At 32.3% G+C, this 14,116-nt stretch overlaps 2 protein-coding genes across 3 annotated transcripts; both read left to right on the top strand.

Moving 5' to 3' along the window:
• The first annotated feature begins 404 nt into the window (after nt 1-404).
• Nucleotides 405-9,717, top strand: LOC141662728 (uric acid degradation bifunctional protein TTL). 2 transcript variants are annotated; one of them, XM_074469243.1, is made up of 6 exons: nt 405-603; nt 680-771; nt 3,592-3,649; nt 4,025-4,126; nt 4,710-4,869; nt 9,121-9,717. In XM_074469243.1, the coding sequence occupies exons 1-6, from the start codon at nt 466-468 to the stop codon at nt 9,573-9,575; spliced, it is 1,005 nt and encodes a 334-aa protein (XP_074325344.1). In that variant the 5' UTR covers nt 405-465; the 3' UTR covers nt 9,576-9,717. The 2 variants fall into 2 exon arrangements, with proteins under 2 accessions (XP_074325344.1, XP_074325345.1); XM_074469244.1 differs by having other exon boundaries at nt 9,124-9,717.
• Nucleotides 9,718-9,848: 131 nt separating this feature from the next.
• LOC141662756 (uncharacterized) lies at nt 9,849-11,172 on the top strand. Its single transcript, XM_074469245.1, has 2 exons — nt 9,849-10,191; nt 10,580-11,172. Exons 1-2 carry the CDS (start codon nt 10,114-10,116, stop codon nt 11,042-11,044), a joined length of 543 nt encoding a protein of 180 aa, XP_074325346.1. The 5' UTR covers nt 9,849-10,113; the 3' UTR covers nt 11,045-11,172.
• Nucleotides 11,173-14,116: the final 2,944 nt, after the last annotated feature.

The following is a 14,116-nucleotide window of genomic DNA, read 5'->3' on the forward strand; positions in this document are numbered from 1 at the left end:
TAGTTAGTTAATTTTTTTATTTTAGCAACCAAATTGAAGATCATGAAAACTAAATATATTAAAATCTAAATTAGGCAAATAGCAATTAAATATAACAAATAAAAGAGAGGAAAAGTGAAGTTGGGAACGGAGAATTGATAATTCAAGTCAAAAAAAAGAAAGGAGTTAGGTAAAAATAAGTAATATATAAATAAATATATTTATGTATATATTAATATATATATTTTATTATATTTCGGTAATTTCGGTAATTCGGATATTTCGGTAAAAAAACCGAAATACCGAATAACATAAAAAATCAGAACAGAATTAAAAACCGAAATAACCGAAATAACCGAAATGAATTATTTCGGTTCGGTCTTTGGTTAACCGAACCGAATGTTCACCCCTGGTTTTCATCCCTATAAACTATGAAGACATCCTCCGCAGAAGGGATAGTATAGTGCTGTGTTTTGCATCTAAAAAATGGAAGGCTTGTTTGGCGAAGCAGATTACTTAGCATGTTGCGGAAGTCATACGTTTGCAAAACAAATGGTTGAAGCTGCTCCTTTCTCTTCACCTCAACAGGCTATTAGTGCTGCTACTCACATCTGGTTTAATCAAGTATCCTCTCTCTCTCTCTCTCTCTCTCTCTCTCTCCCCGTTAATATATATGTGAAAATTTAGTATATATATGTAGGTCGATGTTAGTGGCTGGCTTGAAGCGTTCAGTGCTCATCCTCGGATCGGTCAATCTCCTTCCCCTGATCATAAAAGTCCTACTAGTGCTCAGTATAGCCTCTCTCTCTCTCTCTCTCTCTCCACCCATGTATCTAATCTGATTGTGTCTATTTGTGCGAGTTTCTCCTAACTGCCAAAATTTGCTTGTGGGATGAAAAGTTAACCAATCTATTATGTTATTTTTTGGATTTTTTAATGTAATGAAATTTGTAAATAAGGTTTAGTGTGGAAGAGAAGGATTTAATACGGTGTTTAGGTGAATTACACGTATTGAAGCATTAAAAGGGGAAGAATGATTTGAAGTTCAATTCACTGTCTCTACTGTGGTGAAATTAAAAAGTAGTAATTAAATTTGTACCAAGAATACCAGATTATCAGGTAGCATAATTTTTCCCAAGTCCATGATTGTATACTGGTATAGTTGGACACTTCGACTGTTTTCATTATGTGCTCTGCAATTTATAAAAAAACTACTTATTGTCCTTGTTTTAATTATTATTTCACCTAGTCGATTCCCGCCTATTCACTCCTTAGCATGTTGATAATCTTGGATGAGATGTTGCTTACCCTTGTTCAGATTTTGGGTCGTTCGTTCATACATTACATTATTGTCCGTGTTGTTTTTTTCTTTTTGGTATTTTATCGAACTAAAAATACTTTTAGCTCATAAGCTGGAATTGTAAGTAGCTTCAGTACTCCAAGTCTCCCACTGTTTTTGTGTTCATCATCAGGAGCACCATTGTTGATCCTCACGTATTCAAAAACCCTTCGAAGTTGCCAACACTAATCTGACCACTACATCATCAACGTCATTATCTCTGCAGTTTTCATAAAGACCATGTTCTAGCACAGAAAAATTAAAAAAGGATAATTTGTTTTCATCTTATTAGAAAATCCATCAGCTTTGCTGCAATCGTTGAACCCTAGGATATTAGGAGTGGGGACCGGAAAGTGTAACCTAAAGATTGAACTTGCCCCTAATTTGCAGGTACTAGAGGGGGAAGCTGTATGTCGAAGTACTTCACACATAAGTATCTTGATTAGTGTTGAAGGAAACTAAGTACTATTATTAGAGGATTCGAATATGAAGGTTATATGGTTTATACGAAGACTCAGAGAGAAGACATGAAGACGGGACAATTTAAGGGTTAAAGCGGTCTACAAAAACTAAGTCAAAGTGATTACTACCTTGTAGTAGTAGTCACAATGGCCATTCTATTATTTAGTAGGAGCAAGAATCTTGAAGTATGGCTTCAAATCTAAGTACCAGAATTGGTTTTGACCTAATAGGAGTAACAGGGAAGTAATGTGATTAAAAATCAATTTAGAAGTGCATGTTTACTACTCTAGGCTTAACTAGGTGTAGAAACTAAGGCAATATACTCCTCTTAACCTAGGGCGCAAGTGAGCCCTTGTATTGCCTTGTATTGTTAATCATTTAATAAAAGTTATAAATTTATAGAGTGATAGATACAAGTCATTGTTTTGATAGCTTATAATTGTAATGGCTTTATCTTTTTGTAACTTTGAATATTTGTTCAAAGGTATAAGCAACCCTTTGCGGTTTAATTTCTTCATACAAGAATTACTCCGTGAAATTGCTTGTGTTTGTTTATTTTGTTTTAAAGTTTCAATTTCCGCTGCATGAATACTTTTAAAACGAAGAACATACATTCACCCCCTTCTATGTACCTTTTGGACCTAACAATTAGTGTTTTGACTTGATTGGTCCTTGAGTTGCGTATAGATACAAGTCATTGTTTTGATAGCTTATAATTGTAATGGCTTTATCTTTTTGTAACTTTGAATATTTGTTCAAAGGTATAAGCAACCCTTTGCGGTTTAATTTCTTCATACAAGAATTACTCTGTGAAATTGCTTGTGTTTGTTTATTTTGTTTTAAAGTTTCAATTTCCGCTGCATGAATACTTTTAAAACGAAGAACATACATTCACCCCCTTCTATGTACCTTTTGGACCTAACAATTAGTGTTTTGACTTGATTGGTCCTTGAGTTGCGTTTGGTTGAATTGAATAAGGCAAGGATGGAGTGAGATGTATAAAATTAGAGACGGAATATAAGGATGAAGGATAAAGTAGATGTGAGAGTAAGCATATGTGTGTAAATCTCTTCGAACTTGTGAAGGTTCTTAAATGACCGAGCATCTTTTTGTGAACTGGAAGGAGCGAGGTTTAGTCTAAAGTCTAAACATGTCATATCGAATGTTCACAAGATAGTTTGCAATTAGTTCCGATCCCTTCCCCTCATCCTACTTCTCAATCAGTCACACACAACATATGAAAAACTGGAATGACAACTTTTATGCATGGGGCCGAGTTTGGGATTGAGGTTTAGATGTCTGTACTCCCTAAAATTTTACTTCTCATGGTGAGACTTGATAAAGAATGGAACCTTCTCTTATTGGAGAGTGCTATGATATACATGCGCAACCGTGGTTACAAGGAATGCGGGGCGTTGCCACGTTTTATGAACCAGATTGTTTGTTCCCGATCCTGGAACAAACACGTCTCAGATCACCGGGGTTAGCATCTCAGATCCCTTGTGGTGATGAATCGGCGAAGAAAGACAAAATATATGTACAATGTATTATGTATATATTTATGTCACATAGTTTAATAAAATAATAATAGCAATGGTGTACAGCTGTTCCCCATCTGGTCAATAAGATCATGACGTCTCTATCATAGACATTAAATTTTGTTGCCCTTTTCTGTACTCCAGAATCCGAATTGTGATATACTTCTTGGACTTGGAATATTGACAAACAAGGACCTTATTAGTGTCAATGCTTTAGCCTGTATCTTCCTGTATTTAATCCTTGATTTAGGAAGTTAAATTTCATTTTTGTAGGTGGAGCAAGGGGGAACAGTCAACTGCAATAGCCACTGCTACTGATTCTACCTTACAGGTGAACTTTTTTCCAACGTATGAATATAGAATATGCATGTTGTAAAATTTAAGACAGTATTTAAAAAAAGAAGAAGAAATAAGACAGTGCTGGTAATTTTTTTTCCTTAAATGAAATATAAAATATGCATATTTGTAATTTTCTGATAGTACTCTGTTACTCAAAATTGCGGAGTCCCTTTGATCAATTTGTTGCGTTGACATTCTTATGTTCATGGCTCATCTGATGTAGTTTTGGATATGGCACAATGAATATACAACTTCATATATTTTTCTTTATTCAAGCAATAGTGTTGTATATGATTGGAATACTTTTTACGGACAAAAATTTTAAGCAATAGTGTTGGTTAAAACATAGTTCACTCTTGCTGTACAGGAATTGTATGAGTGGAATACTTGTTACAGACAAAAATTTGGATTTGTTTTCTTGATCTGTGCATCTGGAAGGAGTACACCGGAAATACTTGCTGAGCTGAAGGTAATGTTAATAAGGTTCTTTTAATGCTGCAAGTACTAAGGTTTCAAAATTTATCTTTTCTGGGTGCTGTAGTATGAGTAATATGACAGATCTGATTCTTTTTTCCCCCAACTATTAGGAAAAGCATCAGTAGAAAATCTCATTGTTTCTATCTTTCTTAAAGTTCTCATTTTCTTCCCATAGGAAAAAGAAGCCCTTTTATTCTTTTATTTCTTATAAGATCCAAAAGAGCAATTGTTATTCTTATAAATGCTGTTGGAGAAACTGACAGTAAAAACAACAGTGCTTTGTCAGAATCTCATCAATATCTTTAGCTTGAATATGTGTCTTCTTCTACTATTGTAATTGTAAGCTATTTCTTTAATGGTCAACATTTGTTCCTGTGACACGTAAATTTTATGTTTCTGTTACGAACACTGAGAAAAAGAAAAAAGATATTGCACTTAAACTTTAGCTGACCTGTGAATGTGGACTCAGTATCTGATTTAGGCTGAAAGGTATTCCTTTTAGAACTAATAAAAGGTTGATGTTTGAGAATTTTCAGATTAACATTAAGCTTTCCTTATTTGTTGCTTTCTTACAGAGACGTTACTCGAACAGGCCACTTGTTGAGTTTGAGATAGCAGCACAGGAGCAAATGAAAATAACTGAACTTCGTCTTCGTAAACTCTTTTCAGTTGCAGCAGACACGCCTACTGCTAATACTCAGTTCTCCACTTCAGGTGCCATGACAAAAGCAGAAGGTATTATTTTTCAAATTAGCTTTTACCATTACACTAGCATAAATCCCGTGCGATGCACGAGTTTTCATTAATATTTTAAATGTGTATTTATCAAGTTATATTATATTTTTAAAATATTTATATAAATACATAATGATTATAAATTTATAATAAAAATAATAGAATAACATGTGGTCGTAATTTAGTAGAATAAATAGACTATTTCTAGTAGTTTAACAATTTAGTAGTTTAGCAGATATGTAACACCATTATTTATCTTTTAATAATATGATTAGTTGTATTTGTAGTTTAATAGGATAAGTATATTATATTTAGTAGCAGTTTAATAATTTAGTAGTTTATTAGATATATAACACTATTTATCTATTTTTGTAATAATCAAAATTAGGGAATTATCGTTGAACCAAACCGTTGAACCAAATTATCTCTATTCCGGCTATTATAATATAGTATAGATTTGTACATCCTTGATGAGGTATATAGATTGAAACTTTGAGGAGCTGTTATTTTTCTTCCCCAATTCATTTCTGCTTTTGGACCATGATTAGAAGCCTTATAATCTTACTTGAATTTTTTAATTTATATTTTGTTTTTAATTTTATTAGAAGCCTTATAGTCTTACTTGTATTTTTAATTTATATTTTGTTTTCAATTGTATAAGAGGAGCAAGAGTACCTTTTCGATTCTAGTAACTAAAAATTTAGAGATTGCTGCACTTTTTACTTCTTGGAGTAAATTGATCGTCATACATGTAAAATTTACTTCTAATCTCTCAAATGGCTCTCAGCCATATGTAATTCAAATCTCTCATATTTTTGTATGTAATATGTTATGTATTAAAAAACAAACTTGCTGTTTGAGCCTTTATTTGCTAGAAAAGGCTAGTGAAGTACTTGTCTTAAATCTCTGAAATGATCATAGCTTATCAGTATGTAATTGACCTTATAACTTAATGGTCCTGATCCCTAACAGTTGATTGTTAGGGACCATTTTTCCAAAAATCAGTTCCCTCACCGTTGGATCAACCTTCAAACGGTCATGATTAACAATAAAATTCTGCTTATCCTTGATGAATTTCCGGGAGCTGATAAATTGCAAAACTACCCTTGCTCCAAGGAAAATTTTCGTGGAGCCGGAGAGGCAAATGACCCCTGGAATCAATGAACATCACATCCGTCCCTCTGTATATTGTCCCTGCCAATATCTTCTGACCACTGTCACTTTCTGTAAACAAATAAATTTTAAACAAGTAAAAACGATCAGGAGTATTCTCATTCTTCTTAATTTTTTCCAAACCAAATCAACTCCACCTTTTTAGGGTAAATAAACTCGATCTACACATATAAACCTCCTGTCACTTTAATCCCTTTGTGTTTTTTGATATCTAATTATTAATTTTTCCTATTTGTGTTTTATGTGTGAAATTGTTTCATAAATGTTTTGCTATTACACGTATAATATCAAATTGTTTTATCTATTTCTATTTAATAATTTGCTTTTTTATTTAATGTTTAAAGTTAATGCAAATGTTTTACTTTTATTAATGTATTTGTTGTATAATTATGTTTTCGTATTTTAGTTATATATATATAATATATATATATATATATATTTAGAGAGAGTAAGGATCCTGTATAGGAAACTATCATGAGGTAATGATTCATGTATGTGTATTATATTTAATATCTAAATCTGCACTTTCCTAATTCATCGTAAATATTTAGTAATAAATGATTATATTTTTTGTTTACATGATTTTCTTTGATGGCCTTAGGGAAAGTATCGTGAGGTTAACCCTCAGTGTGTGTGTCTATATATCTATATATATATATTAGTTTATTGTTTATTGTACAATTATAATGCTTTGATGAGTTAGGGATACTCTACATGAAAGTGCATTTCTTGATTTTTGCAGTTTTGTGTTTTTATTGATTAGTATTTTTTTCGGAAAATAATTTTCTTCAACTCATGTTTATATTAAATTATGTTAATTATTTGAATTTAATAATCTATACAAACATATAAATGTGTGTTAAATTTTTATTTGTCCGAGAATAATTGGTATTTGTTGATATAGGTTAAGTTATTTTGTAATTTTGTTAATTTCGTTAGAGGTTATTTTGATATTGTGAGCTCATTTTTTGTTTTGATTATAGAATGGATGTTTATATCGTATTTTCAAGAAACAATTCTACTTAATCCTATTTTGAGTGGTATAAGCCTTTTACACTTAGAGAGTTAGATGTTTTTTATTTTTCAACCTTTCAAAATTTTTATTGATCTTTTTTGAAATTTGTTAAATACAATTAAAAAAAAGCCTATACAAGTGCACGAGACAGGCGAACAACAAACTGCACCGCAATACCTCGTTTAATAGCAGATCAGATCCTACAAAAAATATTTTCTGCCGATCCTGCAGTCATAACATTTTTGTATTCATGATTTTCTCTACTCTACTAAAAATCTCAATAGCATGAGAAGATAGGATTCCAAATGTGTCAAAAGCAATTGGCATGAACACGTGTTGATTATCTTTACATGCTTGATCGTGTTTACGCACCTTCGACTCGGCTGCCTATGTAGCCGCCTACAAACAGTTCATTTCCAAATTCCCTCGAAGAGAAACTCATGTAAGATCAACACAAGAATGTTTTCCTCCATTCCAACCGTAAAACACATCATCTGGCCTAAGAGTTGATCGGAATTCGCCTAAAGGAGCAAGAAAGTTAAAGGTGCCTCCTTTTTAGTCGGAATCCCAGCTTTCCATAAGACATCATATAGCACAACTTTTACCATGTCATGTCAATATTTGAAACCTCATTGTTTTTGACAATGAATAGCGTACTCTCCAAATACATCCCTCCGACTCGTGCACAAGGGACACTGAGCTTCATTGGAAAATAAAGGAATCATGAGCATGTACCGCAAAATCTTTAGATAATCCATTGGTATCATACGCTGTCCTAATCCTTATATGGGATATATGGGAGTGGCCAATAGGAAATCCTAAGTATGCGTCACTAAAAACTGCTGTATGTCTCTCTGAAAAATTATAGTGATTTGGTAGATTTTTGCAAATACTACTAAAGTAAAAGTCTGTCAAATAGTGCTTGGACAGACCCTTTATTAATGGATAATTTAACCAAATCCACCCCTAAGAGTAAAGTTTGCAGTGATTCTTGTTCTAAAGTAAAATGATCTCCAATTGGAGTCACCTCACATCCTCGTATATGATCTTGCAAGTCAATAGAGTGGATTCGAGAAGTCACAAAAAGCAAACAGTGTAGCATCACCTCCGATATAGACACCCGGACCACCTGAACGAATAGGCAAAGTCGCCGACCACCATTGACATCTTTTTGTAATCTTAATGTACTTTGTATAATGTATATTTTATTGGGATTATCTTCATTTATACTTTTTCCTTGGTTTTTTATTAATTTTAAATGGTATCAATGTCTCATCTTTCGATATAAGACATTTAGCTATTTTTTGTATGTTAGTAATTTAAAATTAATTATTTCAGTAGGGTTGATATTTTATTGTAATTTTTAGACTTTTTTATGTTATTCAAAGTTTTTTAGAATGATGTTTTTAACATTTATTTGGAAACTTTGTTTTCTGCATTTTGTAATTCATAAATAATATCATATTTTTAAGTTTGTTTATCTTTATTGGATTCGTAAACATGTTAAGTTGTTTTGTAGCGTGTTTGTTTATGGATGTTGAAGAGGCAAAAGACATCCAGTATTAGGTTTATTTCTCCGCTCCGAGGAGCCACATTAAAGGTTTTCATGTAAGTTCTGCAATCCGCGGAAATTTATTGAGGATAGGAATTTTTTATTTTTTTTTACATCGTAGGTTGATTCAGAGGTGAGGGAACTGATTGTTGGATAAATAACCACTAACAAACACTTGTTGAGGACATGATCATAACTTAAAAATACAAAAATAAAATGAAACAGGGAGTGGTTATTTAGCAAAAAAGAAAGAGGAAAAAGAAGATAGAGCACTAAAAGATAAGTAAACTGAATGCTGTGAAGCTTTTTTGCTTTCATTAGTTTCGGGTGTTTATGGGTAATCATTCTTTTGTGTGGCTGGTTATCATTATTTTTTAAAAGTTGTCCATGCTATAGTTTTATCAAATATTTGTTAGGTTATAATTAGTTTCTCACTTGGATTTGAATGATGCTACCAAGCCTATAGTTTCCGTCTGTATATTTATTCATTACATATGTTTTTCAAATTTAGAAGACCGTGTGAGCATCATCGGATCACATCTGGCATCGGCATCACCTTCTTCTACGAAACCGTCACAAGTGTTAACTAGGACTCGTCCACCAATTACAACTCATGTCCTAGATACTGCTTGTGGCCGTCCTGCTTCTGGCATCGAAGTAATTTTGGAGATGTGGAAAACAGATCGGCCTCGTCCGGTGTTTGGTGACTTGGGTACAAATAATTGGACATTTCAAGGGTCTTCAACTACAGACAAAGATGGAAGAAGTGGCCCTTTAATGACCATTGTTGATGCTCTGAATCCTGGAATTTATAGGATAAGTTTTAATACTGGAAAATACAACCCGGACGGGTTTTTTCCTTTTGTATCTATCGTGTTTGAAATAAGGGAGTCCCAGAAGCTGGAGCACTTTCATGTTCCCCTTTTACTCTCCCCATTCTCCTACTCTACATATCGCGGGAGCTAGATATGTTTATAGGTGATTAATACACTCTCAACTTTGTACTCTTGATGTTTTAAATTTTCTTAACTCAAACTTTAAAGTGTTAAGGGTTGTTTATAGAAACTATATATATATTACTGTAATGGGTTCTTCCCAGTCTTCTTCACTTGCACTAGTTTTCAGTTTGGAGCTGGAATAGTTGGTTTTATTAATTATTATTATAGAATGCTGAACAAATTAGTCAGCTCTAAAAATCCATCTCAAGCTTCTGAGGTTGATCGTTGATGTAACAGTGTAATAAATTATATACCAATATAAATTACTGGCTTGAAACCAATGAGTTTTTGACCAAACATAATTTAAAATCAAGGTACACCCTATAAGAATTTACAGGTTGCACAATTGACACCTGTCATGTAAATTAGCCAGTAAGTACCAGTTAGGCATTAAAATTTCTATTTTTAGAAGAAACCTGGTATCTTGCTCTCATCTTTGTAGCATACATTTACAACATTATAGTTAAGTATTTTTTCCTGCTTGAATTCTTGTGGGGAGGAGAAACATGCAGGCTGTCAAGGAAAAATTACAGGACATGAACCACCTGCGAAAAGCCAAGGCTGAAGCCAAAGATGAGGAAAAGGTAACAAAGGCTATAAGGTTCATTTTGGATACATTGCCAATTTGAGGTGCAGAGGATTGTAACAACTTGTTATGTTTTTTGTTTCAACTTATATAATTTTAACTTCACTATAACGTGTGGTTATGGTCCTCTATAAACATATTTACATACATGTGAATTCTTTGCTATATTCCTATTTTCCCTGTTCTTTTATTTTCTAAATGTTTTCTTGATATGAAAACAGTTTCTGTGTATATAGAATGCTAATATGAACATCAAATTGAAACTATCCATTATCTCCCACTGAAAAGCATCGCAAGAATGCTAACGTTTTCTAAATGATTGCTAAATATTCACTTGTAGTGTGTATAAATAAAAGTTAAATACTTTTCATGACTCAACTCACTAGGCAGAGAAAGAATTTGCCAAAGCTAGGCTTGAGGTTGCACGTGAGGAGCGCCTAGCAAAAGAGGCAGAAGCTATGATGAAGATGCATGTTGAGAGAGCTACGGAGAAGGCAGCAGCTAATGAAAAAACACTATCACCTCAGAATAATGTCGTTAGTGATTCAGAGATTTATTCCATGAGCGTCAACAGCAGCAAGTCCGGCAAGCTAACTGGCAACTCCAGTAAGCTTGTATGTGGTAGTGCTATTGTTCAAGAACCTTGGGATGACTACAGTAGTAACAAGTCCGGTAAGCTGATTGGCAACTGTGGTAAGCTTTTATGCAGTAGTGCTGGTAATCAAGAACCTTCCGATGAATGTAGGAGAAACAAGTCCGGTATGCTAATTGGCAACTCCAGTAAGCTCGCATGTGGTAGTGCTGGTTATCAAGAACCTTCTGATGACTACAGGAGTAACAGCGTTCCGTAAGGGGATGCATGCATAGTCACATCATTGTAATTAGTAATTACTGTGTCGTGGTACAATTGAAATTCTGCTCTGTATGCATTTGTCTTTCATGGGCGATAAAAGAGGGGTTTGGACCGTTTTTAACACAATCTGAGACAAAAATTCTCAAAACTGCATTATTTAAAAATTGGCCCGGCACGTAGATATGCAACATTTTTACACAAACTTGGTCCTTTGTGACACAGAAACGCAACATTTTTACACATTGTTTTTTTGAAAAAAACAGAACTTGTGACTGCTGGTTCTTTTGAAAAATAAAATGAAAAGAAAGACATAAACGCAAGTGACGTTGGTGTTTGCACAGAATAGGTCTATTAACTTGCATTATCAGTCGATTTCTCAAATATATTTGCTGTGAAAACCTCGTTTAAAGTTAAGTTTTTGCTAAGAACTCAGAAAAAAGGGCATGTATCAGCTATTATGATTTAACTAGCCTATAACCCGTCCGATATACGGATTGTTTTTAATATTCGATAATTTTTAATAATATATTTAATAATATAATTTTTAATAGTTGAAAAATAAATTGAAGAATATAATAAATTATAACAATATATGTTTTATAATAATTTGAGACTTGACTAAAAATAAATAATATAATATAATATATTGTTTAAATAAAGAATATAAAAATTTAAATATATTAAGCTGTTGACGGGATTCGAACCCTGAATCCATAAGAGCAGTTTAAATATTAATATAATAATATTTTATTATTGTATCCAATGGTTCTCATTTTTCTGACTTTAGATCTGACGGTTGTTATTTGTCGTACGTACCAAACAACTGTACCGAACAACTACCAAAACAACTGTACCGAGTAACTACCAAATAGAGGGTGTTCTGCTTATAATAGTATATTATAGATATATAGTAACATAAATCTCGTGCGATGCACGGGTTCCCATTAATATTTTAAATTTTTATTTATCCAGTTATATTATATTTTAAAAATATTTATATAAATATATAATGATTATAAATTTATAATAAAAATAATAGAATAACATGTGGTCGTAATTTAATAGAATAAATAAACTATTTTTAATAGTTTAACAATTTAGTAGTTTAGCAGATATATAACACAATTATTTATATCTTTTAATAATAGGATAAGTTGTATTCGTAGTTTAGTAGGATAAGTATACTATATTTAGTAGTAGTTTAGTAATTTAGTAGTTTATTAGATATATAATACTCTTTATCTATTTTTGTAATAATCAAAATTAGGGAATTATCGTTGAACCAAATCGTTGAACCAAATTATCTCTATTCCGGCTATTATAGTATAGTATAGATTAGTATGCGTGTAATTTATTAGAGTCATGTGCCTCACAAATGCTGTTCCTGTATACATTTAGACCTATCGAATAATCCGGTTTGGGATCAGATCAATTTGACATCAGATTCATTTCCGGATTACAATATATTGAGAAATTATTCAGATAAGATTGAATATGATTTAAGTAGAGTTTTTTTTTTAACAAATGCAGAAAACTTTCATTAACTTCAATATAATACAGCGGGGATAAATCCCCCACTGTCGATACAACCAGGTGGTAAAACAAATATCATACTAAAAACAATTAGATGATTTGTTTCCTGATCGTTTAACACATAGAAGTTAAAAATTCTTAAAATTAAAAACGAAATCAAATACATCCTGAGCAATCCAAATTGTACCAACATCTCTGAAAATAGCAACATCGCAATTGACCATATCACATAAAAACCATTGTTAGCCCAATGTTCAAAAACACCAATCACTGAGATTGGAGAAACGACATCACAACTATCTACTTACCGGACACCGGCTATAAATATGCCGAAAACACCTCAGCTATCTACATGCCGGATACCAGCTATAGACATGCCGAAAGTGTAAATACGTGAAAGATGAACAATCTTTGGTCGTGAAAGGTGAGCTCTTGCAATAATCAACACCGCTCCAGATTCGACGCAGGCTTTGCAGATCACCAAGAATATCAATAAACTCGTTCTCAACCGATTAAACACGAAATAAACCCAACCATAATTAAACAAAAACATAACAAAGCACTCCAAAAGAAGAGACAAAACACACACTCCAAAAGGAGAGACACACAAACACCCAAAAAATTGGGTTTTATTGAAGGGAAATTAATAAGGACAAAAGATAATGAATGGTTGGGGTTTTCCACCGGAGAAAACCAGTGGAAGCCCCTTCCCTATGAGAGGAAATGAGAGGAGGGAGGCGGCTTGATTTAAGTAGAGTTTAATTTGGATAAAATTGGATGAAATCGGATTAATATCGGACAAAATTCGGTTCGAGCTGAATTTAGTTGTGATATTTTTGAATCATAACGTATTAATTTTTTCAATTTTCGAGTCTTAATTTTTTTTAAAATTTAGTATTTTTAATATAAAAAAATGTACTTTTACAAAAAAATATAATTAAATGATTATGTTATCATAAACATATAATTGAATTTTGCTTATTTCGGGTCCATTCTGTTATGATAATATATTATTCGATTTTGATTGGTATAAAAAAGTTATCCGATCTAGTGATCATTTTCGTTTAACTTTTAGGTTCTAAGAATGTTATATCCGTTTAAATTAAATTTTGAATAATTATGGAATAATATAATTCAAATCTCGAACGGGATCTAGATTTGATGAATTTCGGTTTGTTTTTTTAAATTCAGACCCAATTTTACGGGTCTATATAGAATTTCAGATTAAAGGTGATCACAAGATACTTTTAAATCGTTTTTTAAAAATAAATTGAAAAATTAGATCTGAGTAAGGAAAGATAAAATATTTCTTTTGCTAATTGATTAGCACATGTAAGTTAAGAATTAAGCTCCTAATTTTTTATAAGAAAGTACAAGAGTTCAACCATTATATAAATATTTTGTTGACAAACAAAAAAGAAAAAAAAATAGGCTCATCCTCGGCGATAATTTTAAAAGCACTCCTTATCCATCATTTTGTAGTTGGAAGTATATTGAAGTATATATTTTTTTCATTTTAGTTTTGAACATTCAAGTA

This window comes from Apium graveolens, chromosome 1, assembly GCF_009905375.1.
Source record: "Apium graveolens cultivar Ventura chromosome 1, ASM990537v1, whole genome shotgun sequence".
In the NCBI taxonomy this organism is placed as follows: Eukaryota; Viridiplantae; Streptophyta; class Magnoliopsida; order Apiales; family Apiaceae; genus Apium; species Apium graveolens.

What these genes read in the sequence shown, in the direction of transcription:
- LOC141662728 (XM_074469243.1), top strand. Translation starts at nt 466, where the DNA reads ATGGAAGGCTTGTTTGGCGAAGCAGATTACTTAGCATGTTGCGGAAGT. An exon ending in AAATACTTGCTGAGCTGAAG is followed by an intron (nt 4,127 to 4,709) that starts GTAATGTTAATA and finishes GCTTTCTTACAG; the next exon opens with AGACGTTACTCGAACAGGCC. An exon ending in TGCCATGACAAAAGCAGAAG is followed by an intron (nt 4,870 to 9,120) that starts GTATTATTTTTC and finishes TTTCAAATTTAG; the next exon opens with AAGACCGTGTGAGCATCATC.
- LOC141662756 (XM_074469245.1), top strand. Translation starts at nt 10,114, where the DNA reads ATGCAGGCTGTCAAGGAAAAATTACAGGACATGAACCACCTGCGAAAA. An exon ending in AAGCCAAAGATGAGGAAAAG is followed by an intron (nt 10,192 to 10,579) that starts GTAACAAAGGCT and finishes TCAACTCACTAG; the next exon opens with GCAGAGAAAGAATTTGCCAA.